This window comes from Lonchura striata, chromosome 11, assembly GCF_046129695.1.
Source record: "Lonchura striata isolate bLonStr1 chromosome 11, bLonStr1.mat, whole genome shotgun sequence".
Lineage (NCBI taxonomy): Eukaryota > Metazoa > Chordata > Aves > Passeriformes > Estrildidae > Lonchura > Lonchura striata.
Genome location: NC_134613.1, coordinates 10,517,294 through 10,535,043, shown reverse-complemented (window position 1 = coordinate 10,535,043; position 17,750 = coordinate 10,517,294). Strand labels below are relative to the sequence as shown.

At 37.2% G+C, this 17,750-nt stretch overlaps 1 protein-coding gene across 6 annotated transcripts in view; it reads left to right on the top strand.

Annotated features, from left to right (window-relative positions):
- Nucleotides 1-17,611, top strand: part of RNF111 (ring finger protein 111) — a 45,773-nt gene extending 28,162 nt beyond the window's left edge. For 3 of the 6 annotated variants that reach the window (XM_021532038.2, XM_021532036.2, XM_021532037.3), the window contains exons 8-14: nt 841-1,192; nt 3,906-4,031; nt 4,672-4,798; nt 12,064-12,156; nt 13,080-13,175; nt 14,027-14,154; nt 14,677-17,611. In XM_021532038.2, coding sequence (XP_021387713.1) covers nt 841-1,192; nt 3,906-4,031; nt 4,672-4,798; nt 12,064-12,156; nt 13,080-13,175; nt 14,027-14,154; nt 14,677-14,794 — 1,040 coding nt within the window. In that variant the 3' untranslated portion in view covers nt 14,795-17,611. The remainder of the gene's footprint in view (nt 1-840; nt 1,193-3,905; nt 4,032-4,671; nt 4,799-12,063; nt 12,157-13,079; nt 13,176-14,026; nt 14,155-14,676) is intronic. The other 3 variants (XM_021532041.2, XM_021532040.2, XM_021532042.2) reach the window with 2 other exon arrangements.
- The last annotated feature ends 139 nt before the right edge of the window (nt 17,612-17,750 follow it).

Here is a 17,750-nt window from a genome sequence, read left to right as displayed (position 1 = left end):
TTTAAAAACTAAACAACAAATGTAAAGTAATATTGGAAGGGGATTCTGTCCTCCTACTCCTCCCTCAAGAGACTCCACCTGGAATAGTGTTTCAGGTTTGGGCTCCTCAGTACAAGAAGGACAGGCCTGTTGGAGTGAGTCTGTGGAGGTGAAGGTGCTCAGAGGGCTGAAGCATCTCTGCTCCAAGGACAGGCCAAGAGAGTTAGAATTGTTCACTCTGGCAAAAAGAAGGCTCTAGGGAGTCCTTATAGCAACTTCAGTGCCTAAAGGGGTTCCAAGAGATCTGATGTGGGACCTTTGAGAAGGGCATGTGGTGATAGGACCAAGGGAATGGCTTTAAACTGGAAGAGAGCAGATTTAGCTCGAGTTTAAGAAAGAAGTTCCTCCCTGTGAGGCTCTGGCACAACTTGCCCACAGAAGCTGTGTTTGCCCCTTCCCTGCAAGTGTTCAGGGCCAGGCTGGACATGGCTTGGGGCAGCCTTGACTAGTTGAAGGTGTCCCTGTCCATGGCAGAGGCTTGGAACAAGGTGATCTTTGAAGTCCCTTCCAATATAGACCTTTCTATGTACCTTTTCCAGTTGGTATCACACAGATTTCTTTTTTATTTTTTTTTTGCCAGTCGTGGAAAACAATGCTTTTGGCTACAGAAGATGCAGATTTCTGTAGGGTATACTTCTAGAATCACTTTATTTAAAAGTTGCATAAACATATATTCCTATGTTGCTACTGTTTAAACTGATGTAATAATACTGAAATGCCTGTGTGAAGATACTTCTTAAAATAAATTTAAGTCAAAGCTTGCAATTGATCATATTAAAAGCACCTTATGTTTCATTGCAGATGCTTCCTTGACCAGACCTCTTCATCATCAGGCTTCTGCATGTCCTCACTCTCATGGAAATCCTCCTCCACAGCCACAACCTCCACCTCAAGTGGATTATGTTATCCCTCATCCAGTGCATCCCTTTCATCCTTCAATCTCCTCTCATGCATCTTCTCATCCTGTTCCACCTCCACCACCAACTCATCCCTTAGCCAATGCAGCTGCTCCAATACCACAGCATCTCCCTGCAACACACCAGCCAATATCCCATCACATCCCTGCAACAGCACCTCCAGCACAGAGGCTACATCCTCACGAAGTGATCCAGAGGATGGAGGTCCAGAGAAGAAGAATGATGCAACACCCAACGTATGTCACAAATGTACTCAGAACAATATCTAAACATATAATTAATTTCCCTCAGGTTTGTAAAATGTTGCATGTGAATCTCAAACTGTTAATTGCATGGTTAGGAGCTGTTAATGCTGAACCATGGTAAGAGGTGTCTTTACAAATGGTCACAGTCACACAAGCATCAGGTCTGACCCTGCTCTGTGACATCTCTCAATAGTCTCTCCAGGTAAGGCACGAAGGGGCCTGGAAGATAAGGGGAGCTTGTTTCTCTTGCCCATTACTCTGGATAATAAGCAGGAATTCCTTTTCAAGCTCCATAGCCTGGAGAGTACATTGTAAACTCCAGTCAAATGTCTCTTGACAGCATGTTTTTCCTTATTGATGCAGTTAAGATTCTTTTTATATAACCAATACTTTAAAATAAAATGAACAAATTATCATAAGAGGCCATATACTGGGTTTAATTCAGTTTAGATACTTACATATCTTTATTATGCTTTTTTGCTTTAGAAGAGGAGACTGAGAATGTGATCGATGTTGCAGTGTAGCTACTAAGACATGCTACTACTGTTGCTTAACTACATTGTTGATACTAGTATCAATAGATAGCAGGTCAGTAGTAGCTTCATATTCATGGATTAGCTGAGCTTGTTTTAATTCTGCAGGTAATGTGTTTAAATATCTAAGAGAATTTAATGAATGAGCTCTCTAGTTGTTGCTCCTAACTTTGTTATACCAATTTGACTCATAACAGACTTGAAACTCATTTAGAAGTTAATGCTTAAAGAGGATTCTGCTTTAACTGCAGCTTTTGAGGCAGTTTCCAGGTTAAGTGTCTATAGGCAGTAACTGCCCACAAATGGCACATGACAGAGAAGCCAGTGGCTGTGAGACAGCAAAGTTGCATTTTAGGAAAAAATAATTGTGCTAGCTGTCTTATCAGATCTGGACATTTTCCAGTAGTTTGGGGATTAGGGTTATGAATATTGGCAATTCTGCAGCTTAGTGAATTTGTACAGAAATATGAACATGTATAGGAAATTGTAGGCAAATGATAGTACATTCTTCCTTGACATTCTCTCTGAAGTCACCGGTCTTTGGTCAGACAATGCCAGTTTGCTCAGTGATATTTCTCTTTGTACAGTTTGGTTTATAACTGTATGGAATTGTTCTTCCCTTGGTCTTTTTTTTTTTTACCCCTCTAATTCTCATTCAAATTATGTGCAAAATCAATCTTATAGGTGTCTTGGCCCAGCCTCCTAGAAATCAGATTGTAATTTGACAAGCAGAAACTGGGGTATATTGCTCTGTTACTGAATATAGACTTGAGGCTGCCAGCAAGCTTGCAGTTCCTTCAGTTCTGTGCCCTGAAATCTTGAAGTGTTCTTAATGCTGTTTCATTCTTCATTGCTACAAATAACCTAAGGAATAATAGTCCAGTTCATATGCTTCCTATCCAACAATATAGTATCTTTTCAGGATTGGAAGTAAAGAATGGTTAGAGTCCTCTTCTCATTGTTATGTATCAAAGTGCTGTGCATCTGTACAACATATGGTCTTTCTGTTTATTTTTTGTCTAATTATGCACCCATAAAGATTGTGGGATGGACAGCCTAGGAGTTTCACATTTATACATGATTTCTATAATTTAAAGATGTTTCTTTTAGATTAAAACTTGCTTTAGGGAAAATGAGTGTGCATGATGTGGTTTTATGGAACTATGGAAATTGTTTTGCCATGTTTGCTTTTGTTTGGTTTTTTAAATTAAATTGTATTATTCCCGATTTTTTTCCCCATAGTTACTTGATAAACTGAAAGGAGGTGAGACTACAAGTATGTTCTGCTGATAGATCTATTCCCATGTTAGTCTGTACCACTGCAAAAAATGAACAGTTCTCACATAATTTATGCAAGATTGACAGACTTCTCTGCAGAGTGTCACTTGACAGTGGTTAGAATAGTTTGCTGTTAAGTACATTTTTGCCTCTCTAAGACGTGAAAATTTACAAAATATCTGGTCTGCTTTGTCAGGTAGTTTAAGGTGGTACTAAACCTGCAGAATGTATACTGCTTTTGTTATAATCCAAGTTTTTAGGTTGAATAATAAACCATCTTTTCTGTAATGAAAGCAATGGAAAAAATCCTAATCCATTTCTTTCTGTGGTAAAGTAGGTAAAGTATGAAGTGGAAAAGTAACAGAAATCAATCAGCAGGAATTAAGTGGTTTTTTCAAATCCATAGTTGTTCTGTACCAGCTGGCATGGATAAAAACTGTGTGCCCTGTTTACCTGAGCTATGAGGCAAACATGTTTCAAGAATAATGTTCTCTGATTAGTATCTTAGGTTTCCCCTAATTACTCCTGCTAGTAGAGTTTCACTAGAATAATCTGCAGCAGAGCTGTGAATGACACTGAATCTGAGCATGGCTGTCATGTGGCCCTCCCTTTCCTACCTGCCCTTTGGGGTTAGGATTAAACACTTTCTCAGGCTCTGTAGTCATGACTGCCAAGTGAAGGTCTGGTCACTGTAGCTGAAGCTGGTTTGGTTTTGAATATGAAACCTATGTTTAAATTAATTGGTAACTTATATCTAAAGTAGAAATTAAAATACTGCATGGCGAGTTTCTTATTTTAAAGGCACTCGGTCTGTAACATTTTGGTTATGGGTGTTAGTTTCTTCATACTTAAAAGTATGTGAAATTAATTCTGGCTGTTCTTTGTCATTATAGACGTGCTCATGAGCGGCCTCCTCCACATCCTCACAGAATGCATCCGAATTACGGTCATGGGCATCACATCCATGTGCCTCAGACTATGTCTTCCCATCCTCGACAAGCTCCGGAGAGATCTGCCTGGTGAGCAGTCAGACACTGTTTGAGCCCTTGGGACTCTGGACAGGAGACCATAATGTGCTGATCACAGAGCTGATAATGCTGGCTGTGGTTTTAAAAGCTTCTGCATGCACCTGTAATTTAAAGTTTGTAGATGTTGATACAGCTTTGAGGTACTCAATATTTTAAATGCATTTTTAGTGATTTTTAAGGTTTTGTAGTACAGACTAGTATCTTTTCTCCCGTCTTTGTTTGTACTTATTTACAATTGCATCAGGGCCACTTATGAAGCATGCACACTTATGTTCCACAATATATTAATTATTTTAAAAGATACTTTTGGCCATTAGTGAAGAGGTGCATGCATGACAACTGCTGTTTCCACAGCATGTGCTGCAGGGAAGTCTCCACATGGATAATACTACTGGGCTCAGTAAACGTGGAGTTGTCTAGATTTTTTTATACTAAATCTTCACAGCTGTTTTACAAATAACTTTTAATTATGATAGGAAGATACTTCAGCAAAGTTTAAATATGGCTAAAAAAAATACTCGTGAAACTGTTGTTGTAGCTGTGCTATGTTGTAGGCTCTCCAAAGCAGTGGGATTGTACCTAGGAGTCAAGCTGTTCCTTTACTGTAATGCCACTTTCATTCATGTGACAGGGAACTGGGAATTGAAGCTGGTGTGACTGCAGCTACTTACCCTCCAGGGCCCCTGCATCCTCACTTGGCCCACTACCACGCACCTCCTCGACTGCATCACTTGCAAATAGGGGCTCTTCCTCTAATGGTAAGGAGCTAGCTTATGGAAAATTATGGTCATTGGTCATTTTGATTTTGTTTTAAGGAAAATGGATGTGTGTACATTGCTGCAAAGTGCTTAACTGAAATTATTTCTCTGTCTGTCCATGTGCTACTCCCAGCAAGGGAGCCTGAACAGGCCCATTGTGTAGTAAGAGAAGACAGTATAGGGACATCTACATTTCTAACTTCAGCTCTTGTAAAATAAAATATACTTGAATTAAATTGTCACTTGCATTGCAATGCATTGACCCTCTGCATCTGATTTTTAAAGTTTAGATTATTGAGTTTTGGGTTAAAAGTACCAACTTTCCACCCAATACATGAGAATTAGCACTGATTCTTTTTAAGGTGTGTATACACACAACTAGGATTCCATGTAGAAATTTGATTGTTTTCAGATAATATTAATTATTCAACAACCTAGTTCTGTGTGATCGAGTGTATAATTTTGTATCATGAAGTGTTGTAATCTGCAGGAAGTGTGGCAGTAAGGTCACATACCCTGTTACACATTTTTTTTTAATCTGCAGTAGAAAACAAAAACAAACTGGCATATTTTTACTCTTGTTACAGAACATTATTTTTAAAAGAATGCTTATAAGTCTAGTTTATTTTTTTTTAAATTTTGTTTAATGAAAATTCACAGAGAAACAAATTTATTTTGAGTATATTTAGTGTTTCTGTGGTCAAGCAAGAATGTTAATCCTCTTAAAGCTAGTTAATCCAATCAAAATTGTGAGTTCATCTGTAAATGAATGCTTAAATTATAATGAAAAAAAAAACCCTGCAAGTTTCATCCTTTCAAAATTACTCTGTTAGTAGCCTGAATTGACATTTGGGGCCTGAACTGTAGATTTACAACCAAAATGTAGTAACTCTCTCCAGCCTGGTCTTGCATTGCTCGTTCTTCACTCTTTAACTACCAGATGTGATCCTTAAGTACCTTCCTGATAAATGAGGGTTGGTCATTCATGGGTGCTGCTGACATACTTAGGACAGACTTTCTAAGGCAGTCTGTAGAATTTGGTATTTTAGTGTAGCCAGTGAGATTTTTAATGCATAACCTTCTCCTGTGCATCATCTCTTCAAATTAAGTTTTTCTGCATTCTTCAGTTAGGTGTCTGCTTTTTCAAGTGGATGAAAGATGGCTTTACACTCTTGTATTTATTTAACATGTACTGTAACAGATAACATCAGCTGCTTTAGACTCCCTCCTAATAATTCAGGGAACTGTAATTGTGTTAGGAGGCAACAAGTTAAATCTGTGCCTGTTTTAGCTCATTTTTTATCAGGGCTAATAAGTAATCTGTGGGATTTACTTCAGTTATCACTGTGAAGTTTCTAGAAATTTAGGAGTTCAGATGATCCTTATATTACATTGTGGTGAGAAACTTAATTCTATTTTAATTTTAATTGGGGTATTTCTACAGCTAAAATGTTACATGAGCAAATAGTTGGGACTCCATGCTTCTTCATCTTTTTAGCTGTAGAGGAGAAAGCTATTATAGAGAATATTCAGAAGTATTTCCTAAGTGATAAAATATTTTAGGGATTTATGCCCTTCTGCTTGGCAACTGCAGTTTCTAATTGGTAAAAGTGGCAGATGAAATAAGGGTCTTTAAGTCTACAGAAATTTGTGCAAGTGCTTATGTAGGGATATTTGATCCTTATAACAGTAATTAATGAGGGGCTGAGTGAAGCTGAAGTTTGTGTTTTGAGGCCTTGTACACAGTGCACTGACAGCATGTTTGATCATGAGCAGAGTGCTGTAAGCAGCACTTGCTCCAGTGTTTGGGATCTGGTTGAACCTTGCTGTGCTCAGATCAAGCGCTGTGGCTTTGAAGTTGTGTAGAGTCTTTGACTAATTTAAAGTGTGTTCACACACTAGAATAACAAGAAGGCAGGTTAGAGCTCTGCTAGAAGTTATATATACAATGAGTTCAAAGCATTGCAAATGCCTTTTGATTCTACCCCTTCTATAGCAATAAAGGCACAGGTTTTGTTTGCATGTGTGTGAGGGTACAGCAGATCTGTCAGCAAAACTTATTTTGAATAGAGAGCAAGTAGTCAGTCAAGTTTTTCATCAACAAACTTGACTGAATTTTAAACAAAAGTGGTGTTTTAGGCAACAGATTGTTTGCACCTGCCACCTGTTTTTTTTCTTTGTAACTTTAGGAATGGGGTGGAGGAGGAGAGGCTGAACTGTGATTAGAGTCCCTCTGCAAAGTCGTTGATGTTCTAAGGAGTGCTTTCGTCTTCAAGTACAGAGAGTACTAAATAGAGATTTCATTAGTCACATTTTCTGATGCAGATAGCATAAACTGTTCTTATTTTTGAAAGGGAATTGTCTTTTAAAGTAACTCAACAAAGAATATTGAATCTACTTTGTGAAATAGCTTGCAGCACAATTGGCAGTGTGCCTTTTTTACGTGGAGTACTGAAACCCCTTCCACAGGACAAAATGGATTATTTAAGCTTTAATGACATTAGTACTCTCTATCAGTTTCTGAGTTTAATTAGATGCAGATAACCAAATCTTCATCTACTCAGTGCTGGAATGCAGACTGCAGTTTTAATCCTCAGGGAGACAAAATGATAAAGATATGTGGGGGAAGATAATAAGTGTTCAGCAGCTTTGACAGTCCAAATAGAGGATTGGGGAAACAAAATCTCATTTTATACAAGTTCGGTTGAAGAGATTTCTACCTGTTTAAGTGTTATTTCAGGAGGAGTCCTAGATTAAAAGCAGTTAGGAAGAGCTTTCTTCATGTCTATGTATCCAAAGGTCAGGCTGCTTCCCTCCTTGATTTAATGTAATTACTTTGTGACCATGGCTTAGACTTTGTGTTTGTTACTGTTTTAAGGCCATGTGTGTGCTGAGGAAAGAGCTGTTAAATTACATCCCTTTTAGACAAATACCCATTCTGCTAACTGATCATTTTTAGAGAGACTCAAGATCAGTACATGGCATAACTAATGGAACACTGGAAATGATGGATGCAGGACACCAAGGCTTTTTATGTGTTCGTCTGTTCTTCTCTGATACCAGTGTTTGGTGTTAGGTGCCACTTCTGTTTACTCTGGGTTCCTTTGGCTGTTCCTTTGGCACTGTTAATGAAAGTCTTTCTGATTTGGGGTTCTAGCACTGTTTGCCACATCAGAGTGGGCAGGATGGCAGTTCCTGTAATTTATTATGGGGTATGGTGTCCCAGATTTTTGACTCCAGCTTCTTCTGCCCTTTTGAATTATGTCCTGTTGAATGTGAATTTCAGGAGTGAGGAGTAGTGTAGTTTGCTAGGTATGGTGTAATAATTACCTCTGGAGTTGATGCAAGACTTGAGAAGACTCCTTAATTTATCTGGGAACCTGTAGCTTCTTGGTCTGAGGGAGATCTTTGGATCATATTTTAAGAAAAGAAAAAACCCCAAACAAACAAAAAAACCCAACCCAAAACAACAACAAAACCCCCAAACAAACCCCAAGCAAACCTCAAGTTTCTTATGGTACCTTAATCTCTCTCAGGTGTTTCACATCTAGTTTTCAATGTGCTGTGCTCCCTTTTTCTTCTGTTGAAGAGCCTTACTGTTTTGTTCCTTTACTTGTGGGTTGATTCAGTGTTTGAGGCTGTCTTTACACTTAGTTGTGAAAATCACTGGGGGTTTGGAGATGTAAGCCAGTAGGTCCCAGCACATCATGGTAGTTATGTGCTGGTCAGAATAATATTGCTCAGAGTGTAGTCATACAGGTGTTGCAGCTCTAAGAGATGCAGCTGTTCTGTACCCCAAAAGCCAACAAGTTTCTGTATAATACCTGAACACTTGAGGCTGTAACTTGATGTAGTAAGAGTAGTTCAAGATGAACTTCAGGTTTGAAACAGCCTTGATTAACTGCATCAAATAGAATTGCATTTTTAAGAAAAAGCTTCTAGGTTTTTTCTTAATGCAAACATGAATTACCGTTCTTGATTTTTTGTAGAATGAATGCTGTAGAAGAACACTAATTTTATATTCCCCTAAGACACAGGTACCACTGGGTTTATCTATGCAGCAGATGGTACTTCATTGGGTTCCTTTACCCAATGATTTTCTATGAAAATTGCAGCTTTTCCCTGTATGTATTTGGCTTAAGACATTAAATTATGAACTTTACTTTTTTTTGTGTATTGATAGTAGCCAAGCAGTTACTTAACTGAAAAGGCTCACCCTGTGGATTTGTTCTAATACGTATGGAATCATACTTCATGGAACCGTGGAGGCTGGGGTGGACAGGATTAGAAATACCATACAGGGCAGGAATCTTTCCACTGACTGGCAACTGAAAAGCAGAAAGACCCTGCAAAGATACAGGGTATTTAAAGCAGAGAGTAGCAAGAAAGAAAACCTTCTCTGCAGGTCAGATGTTTCAAACTGTGGAGAATGTTTGTGCTGTAAATGGTTCAGGCTTAGCCTTGAATTACTGTAGTTGCTGCAGATTTTTGTGGTCATGGAAAGTATTGATAGAAAGTGCAAAACAAGAAACAAATGATACTTCTGCAGTTCCTGGCAGACTTGTGTTGGAATTTACAGGTCCAGAATATATTGCTTTAAAGTATATATTCTAATTTGACTGTGTCAAAAAGAATATATACAATCATTTAGTGCAGACTGGCATTGCCTTTAAGTGCTTACATTCTTCATTAACTTTAACATCTTCCTTTTTCTTATGTTCTGTGTGAAAGCTTAGTGAAAACTCACTTCTGCTTGTGTGTGAAGCTCTTCAAGAGAGCTGAAGTCTTTTTGCATTTGAAGCTTGGTAGTAACTGTCAAAGGAATTTTTAGTAAGACTGTTCTTGGGTATTATTGATAGTTCTCCATTGCAAATCTTTTCTCCATCTTGTCACAAATGTACTTAGTTAAAATTTTGCTGTTTTAGCAGACTCCTTATTCTGCAGGTGTAAAAGAACTGTTTGGTTTTTTGTTGTTGTTCTTAGAAGTGGTTTTTTCAGAGTAGCATTTTACCTGATCAGAAATGTGAGCTTTGCTCTCAGGGTATTTTATAAAAGAGCCTGTATATAATGTATGTTCAGGTAATTTTGCAGACGTGTTATGCCATCCCCATCAGGATAATGTGAAGGCCCATTTATTAGCATGAGAATATATTATCCCACACAACATTTCTGATGTCTTGAGTTCAGTAGTTTGTTGTGGTAGGTAATCTGAACAATTTTTGGTTTTGTATTGTTAAAATGAATTCTAATATATTTTTTAGTCTCCAGTAGCAGAATTGGTTTGATATAGAAGACCTGTCCAGGTGCATGTCACTGCAGTTGGTAAACTGACTGCTGAGGCAATTGGAACTGTAATTATGGAATTACAGCAATACATCTGTGACTTTGCACCTCTTGTAATTATCTGCACTATCAGATGCATTGTTTTCCAAAACACTGAATTCAAATCCTGGTCAATTAAAAACCAAGCATTGAGTACCACTTCTGAGACTTAGGTTACTTTTTGTCAGGAGTTCCCTTCCTCCGAGTGGTGACCATTGATTGCCAATGTTAAAATAGGCAATAAAATTTCCCAAATGATGCCAGACAGGTCTATGCCTAGTAAAAACCTGGCATAGTAAGTATGTTCATAGTGTGAATGACCTAGTTCTTTAAATGCATTTTCTGTAGCTGGAAGCTGAAGTAGAATTACACACTTAAATGAAGAATTAATCATAAATCAGTGATTATCTGAGACATATTTCTTAAAAATCAGCATATTTTTAATCTGCTCCCCCAAAATTCTGTAGTTACAGCCACAGTTTATATTGTTAAACAGTAAGACCTATGATACCAACAGATACTACTTACGTGGAGTGTTTCAATATGCACATGAATATGCATCTTCAGTTTCTATTATTCTGGTTTGTTAAAATTTAAGACCAGTATTGTGACTGTATTTGTGGCAGATGTTGCACTACATTGTCATTTAACAAGCACTATGTAAACTGTTCTAAAGTAATCAGATTCTCCCTTTCCTTTCTGGAAAAAAAAAATTATTTAGGGCAGAGGAATCTTGCCTATCCCTGACAGCTTTTAGTTACAAGACTGGATTTGAAAACTGTAGAAAGGCAGCTTAATTGGTCTCTTGTTTGATGTGGGTAGCTTTGTCTAGGTCTGTGCTTCTTCACAATGCATTCATTGAGTTTTACACCTTTATGTGTATTAAACTTGAAAGTGTCTGATGGAAAGAAGAAGAGCAACATGTGAATATGTGACTTCATTAATAGTATCTGGGATATCTGTTTTGTGGGCATCGTCATGAGGTGGATGTTGAGCTGTCATATATAGCATCAGAGACATTATCAGCTGATAGCACAGAAAGGAGGATGGTACTCAAGTATTTCCAAGTGAATTACTGCTTGTAGTCTTCCTGTGCTGTGGGATTAAATAAACCAAATCTGCTGATCATTTTGTGGTTTTTTAACCTGTTTATTAAAGATTGCTATCAGAATGTTCCTGACAAAAAGTCAATACCATTATTCAGTCATCTTGCTAGGGTGAGTGCAGCAGCCCTGCAGTGGAGGTGTTCCCTGCTATATTAACTATCCTTCAGCTCTGCTCTGTGAAAAGTGCTGGTGCTTGAAGGGCCGGTGGAATATAGCACTGGACACTGGTCTTTTGTTCACTGCTTATATCTCTTACTGTGCAAGGAGGTTTAGTGGATGCTTGAATGAAGAGTGCATGTAGTGTTAACTGTGACTTTAGATGTGAGTTTTGAGCGTTAGTTTTTATAGGCCTCTAAATTTCAAGTGTGTTTGAAGATGTTCAGTTCTTTAGAGTCAGATAAGGGTATCTGCTGTTTTTTCCAGACTGAGTTTTTTAGCCTTGTTTCTTCTGTGGTACCAAAAGCTTATATTTGAGAATGTGTAGCGAGTCCTTTTCCTAAATTCACGTGTAGCTGCTAGGTGTTCTGTTCACAAAAACAAGTGATATTTATGGTGGTTTATATAAAATAGGTTGAGATTTTGAGACTTGGGAATTGTAATGTGGATGTGGAGAGATTACAGGAGAGGATCTAGTCTCACTTCTGTTTTGCTTCTGGTTATGTTTAGATGTGTCAGAGTGGTGTTTGTGTTGCGCTGTCAGTTGGAATTGTATGCTCAGGCTGAGGAGTGTAAAAAGTGATTCAATGAAAGCAAAAGGCACTTAAATTTTTCAAAGTGAACAGTAAAATACTGAAACTGTTCTGAATAGGTTTAACTTAACGTCTGCTGTTTGACTAGGTACCAGACATGGCGGGCTACCCTCACATCCGTTACATTTCATCGGGATTGGATGGAACATCATTCAGAGGCCCTTTCAGGGGCAATTTTGAGGTTTGTAATAGAATAAAACTAGATATATGTCAACATGTGTCATGAGGGAATATGGGGAGGGTGTATGATAGAGCTAGTTCTATATTTCGACAGAAAAGAATCATTAAAAAAATACCCGTTACTTACAGAGTGCCCTTACCATTGTGGAGTGGGACAAAAGCATATTGAAATGTTGGCCAGGAAAAGGTGCCCTGGACAATGCAGATTAGGTGGCAATGACCTGACAGTAGATCTTGCTCTGCCCACCAGCCATCAGTGGGACTGAGTAGTCCCAGGACGTTCTGGGAGAAGGCAGAGCTGTCTCTGAGTAACTGTGCCAGGATCCTCCAAGTGAGGCTGAAACTTGGCCATGCTAACAGTGCTGTCCTGTTGTATAGTGCAGGAATTGGAGTGAAGGAAAAAAACAGGAGAACAAAACAAGTATCAGATGCAGAGAGTTAATGACCTAGTCCACTGAAAACCTCTACAGTGACATCTCATGGTTCTAATAAACTCATTGCTGGAGAAGAATAAATTAGTCATTGTATTTCAACTTAAGCAGCTTTTTTCTTTCTCTTCAAAGCCTTAATGACTGTTAGAAAGCAAATATTTATATAGCATGTTTTAATTGCTTTTTCCTCATTAGACACAGAAATATGTGTGAACATACTGATAGCCATTCCTAGCTGACAAAGACTCATTTTTTTGTAGTAAAATAGTATTTCCCTAGAACTTAAAATACCAGGCTGTGTTGTGTGGGTTTTTCTACAGAAGCCCATCACTTTTCCCACACAACATACTCTTTTTGGCTTTGCCTACATTCAATTAAGTCAGGAAATAAGAGTTTCATTCTAAGAATGAAAATGGGTTAGAATAAAATTAATACTTCCTCAATATAGTTGAAATAATAGTTTTTAAACTGTTTATTCCTTCATGATTTTTAGGAGCTGATTCATTTGGAGGAACGACTAGGCAATGTTAATCGTGGAGCAACACAGGGAACTATAGAAAGATGCACATATCCACATAAATACAAAAAGGTGAGGATTTCTCAAATTGTGGCCTGTCTGTAATATTTCTTTGAACTTGTAATAATGTTAACGGTTAGTTTAAGTCTGCAGAAATGTCAGCTTCAAAGAGAGCATGTTTTCTGTATCTTGAAATTTCAAGGATTGTAAACAAAGCTTACAGTGCCACTTGTTTCGCAAGGAAAATTTAAAATTAGTTCCTTAGATAAAGAGCTACTGTGATGTGATAAACAGGAGTGGTTTGATACGATTAACTTGTCCAGTAGTTATGAGTAGCCTTGTGAGCAGTGAAATAGCTGCTGGTAGTAGCAAATAACAGACTTCAGTGATCGCTCACAAACTAAAGCTTTGTTTGCAGAAAACAGTTCACAGTGCTTACCTGCTTGGTATATATCAGTTTAATCTTTATTTTAAACACATGAGGAAGACTGAAACACCAGGAGCTTTTGAACTGGGGTACAGTTTTCATAAATGAGGGTGTTTCTCAATTGGAGTTCAGCCTATGATAATATACAATCCCATCCACATGACACTGTTCTTTCATACTTGATAAATAGTGACAAGACACTAGGTTGAAAGGATTTTTGATTGCCTCTATATTAATGAAATTAAGATATTTAAACATAGACAATATATAAAAAGACTGCTTGCAGCACTATGAAATTAATATTCTAGTAGACTTTGTAATTAACAGTAGTTAAATCTGAAATGTCCTGGGTTTTGCTCCAAGTGCTGTTTTTTTATTTATTTTGATTCAAATACATTTTAATAAATAATACATTGTTTTCAAAAAAATATATGTTGAATATGTATCAAAAACAGATTTTACTCAGTTTGTCAATAATGTCATCTCTACTAACAAGGTAACAACTGATTGGTTCTCACAGAGGAAACTGCACTGCAAGCAAGATGGGGAGGAAGGAACAGAAGAAGACACAGAGGAAAAGTGCACCATCTGTTTGTCTATATTGGAGGAAGGTGAAGACGTCAGGTAAATAACACTGACTGTCAGAATATAATGTTGATGTTCTGGTTTTGACACCATACTTGAATCTGCTGCACTGCTTTGCAGTACTGCTTAGGTTAACAGTTACAGCTAACTACTGTCACTGGACTAACGCAGTCAAACAAGTTGCAGTTGAAAATACACATTGTTCAGTCTGTACTGTCAGTAGGTAGAGTGTGAGTTATTCTATCACAGTCTTCCATAGCTTGACTGCCTGTTATAACATGATCCCAATGTGATGTCCTGAATTAATCAGGACTGGCAGTGTTTCTGGAGTAATGCTACTTAAACTCCAACAGGTTTAAATCAGTCTAATTGACTTCATTGCCCATATCCATTTCTTTTTGGAACTGGACAGAATGCACGTGCAACTGGAAAGGCTATGAAACCTGTGGGAAAACAGAAAGAACAGACCTCAATAGCAAAGCCCACATTGTGTTTTTTCCATTGGGTTTGTTGATATGGAAATGCTTTATTAACAATAATGTTTTTGTGTTCTGATGACAGGCGCCTTCCATGTATGCACCTTTTCCACCAAGTTTGTGTAGATCAGTGGTTGATTACTAACAAGAAGTGCCCCATTTGCAGAGTGGACATTGAGGCTCAGCTGCCCAGTGAAAGTTGACACTGCTTTCCAGAACTCTTGTCCTCCCTCTCACTCCCTCTCATCCTTCCTGGTACTGCAGTCAACCAAAGATGGCATGACTTACCTGCGCAGATTTGGAAGCATTGAACCCAGAGTGCTGGCTCTGCTATATGGTACAACTAATGCTAGACCTACAGTTTATGTAGAAGACAGTTGAGTTTCAGTGTATTTATAAATTTGTTTTGTTTTACATTTTTTCCTTTAAATTCATTACTGTATTTTTGCATGGTTCCTTGTATTGCATTTGTTTGCACATATTATGGGCTTTGTGACCCCAAACTTGCAGGCGAGATTAGCTGCTTTAGTAAGTAGAATTGTGTGGTCTCTTTTTTGGTTTGTTTTATGTAGTATCAAGCTTTGAAAGTATGATTTCACTCATTACTAACCTTGAATTCCTTAATTTAATCGATCATATATATTTTAGTTTAAATGTATAAAGATCATCTAGAAAAGGATAATATTATGTATTGAGACATTCCTTAATTAGGAAAAAATGGCTGCTGTATATTTACAAGATCAGTTATGAGTCAAATAACATCCTTAATACTGGGAACAGACTATGAATTATATTCAGTTTGACTGATACATATAGCATACTCATCACCAGAGTTTTTGTCTGATCAGATTTTTGTGTTTGTTTTAAAAATTTCAGCACAATGCAGATATATTTGAATGTCAATATTAAACATTTAGACTGCTGTTCAGATTGTATTTATCATTTTCTTCTATGTCTAGAAATTTGAATTCCTAACTTAAATATATGCTGCTGTGAAACAGCTCTTAGTGAACACTAAATGTTGATTTCAGTTAGCTGGATTGTAGATACTTGCAGACTGAAAGAATTATTAGGGATATGGAAAAAGAGCTTAGAATCTGTTTGGTCTTCTGCTAACTTAAGTTGAAGTATCTGCGCACATTGAGGGTTGGTTTTTTTGGGGTTTTTTTGCTTTTTTTTTATTTGTTTGGGTTTTGTTGGTTTGTGTTTTTTTAATATAAAACCATTCAATAAGGACTTAAAGCTGCAGGGTTTTTGTTTGGGTTTATATACATGAATTAATAGAATTTCTAAGGATTCCAGGCTTGCCTTGGGATTTTTATTAGATTTAAAGTTAATAAAGTTAGCTAAATCCACTTGTCTCTTGTTTTTATTTTTCATTAGTAAGTTGAAAGCTTGTAAATTCCTGTAGAAACTGAGACACAAATTATGTGGTTCCCTAGTTTTTGCCTTGATCATAGATTCCCCCTTTATAAATTACCAACAGTCCATCACTGATTGAAATATTTTCTATAGTTAAGATTTGCTGCATAATATAGTATATAGAATTAAGTTATAATGTACTAACATTTTGCCTTTGAAGGAGGTTTTAATCCATATCAGGATTCAAGTTGCTCATCAACATTCTTTCATGTCTAATAGATTATAGTTTATTTAAATGTGCTCAACATTGCAAAACGCAAATGTGCAAAAGCATTGAGACAGTGTTACTGTCACTTTGGAAAAGATGTTCCTTGGGGATCATATATGAACATGTCAATTAGCTTGCATTAAGCCACCTGCTTTGTAAGTGGATTGAATAATAAATACTTTCAGTTTCTCATCTTTGTCTTTCACAATCAGATTATATGTAAAATGGTTTACAGTAAACCTAGAAGATAAACTCTTATGTTTACACTAAAAAATCCATTTATGAATATTACCTTATCAAATTTGATGCCTGTTTCTGTATGGTTAAAGCTGCTTCCCTTTTTTTTACCTGTTAGTAGTAGCATTTGTGAGTACAGTGTCCATTGCTGGCAACAAACTTCACACCTCTGGCATTGAGGCTTTAAACAGAGAGAAATTTTATTCCAGCATGTGTGATAAATGGACCTTTTCAAGCTTAATTGCCTTGCTGAAAACTGAACTTAAAACCACTTTGTGCTTGTATGGGGGATATGGGAGAGAGGCAACATGATTGGACTGCTTCAAAACCTGACTTGGGTTTATGCTAAAGCTTCTTGAATATTCTGGCTGTAGGAAACTGAAAGTGACTGCAAAATTGAAGCTGCATTAATCTGTTAATTGCTAAGAGTGAATAAAAGTAACTGGAAGGACTGAACAAACACTTTGTGTTTTCCAGTGACGGTTCAAAAGAAGTTAATTGACCACTAATGCTTGATGACTGATGATATATTAATTTCTAAAAGTTTCCAAGAAGGTACTTGAGAGATACGGGGGGGGAAAAAAAAACCCAGGGCCTCTGAAGTAACTGAGACCCTGACATGTGGTAGAATCTATTTTGGCTTCCTTACAGGACAGAGAAGCACAGGTTTGGGGGGGATGTTTTTTCTTTTTAAGGAAATATTTTATGGGTCTAATTTGAGTGCCTGGTACTAGAGGTATTTTAGTGATCCATGAATTGATTTGTTATATAATAGCTACTGATACTGTCTTGCTTTTAAATGTATGCATACCATTGTAATGTGATGCTGAACACTTAGGTATTTGTCAGGAATCAGTGTTCTGATCTTAATGCTATTGCAGGGGCTAAAAAGCTGCAGCTTACTTCTGTTCCAGAAGGTTGTGACATAACCATAGTTTAAGGGAAGGAAAAGGAATAGGCTTTCCATTTTGAAAATTTCCACCACTTACTGTGCTTTATATGCTTAGATGCATTGCCTTAAGTTTTCTGCGGCATCTTTAAAGGATAAGATTCTCAACAGTATGCATCAAATTACTTTTCATATAAAATTCCATTGTCAAAAGAAATCCTTTTGTATGCAATAAATAAAATGTTAGACTGGTATCATTCAAAATCTGTTTCTTTTGCAATTTTTTCCCCCTTCCCTTGCCTTGCTCTTGAAGTCTTGATCCATAAACATTTTTGTTTACACGTATTACTGCAGGTACTGCCTAAGAAAAAACTTAGTGAAGGATCAGCATTTAGCTGAATTA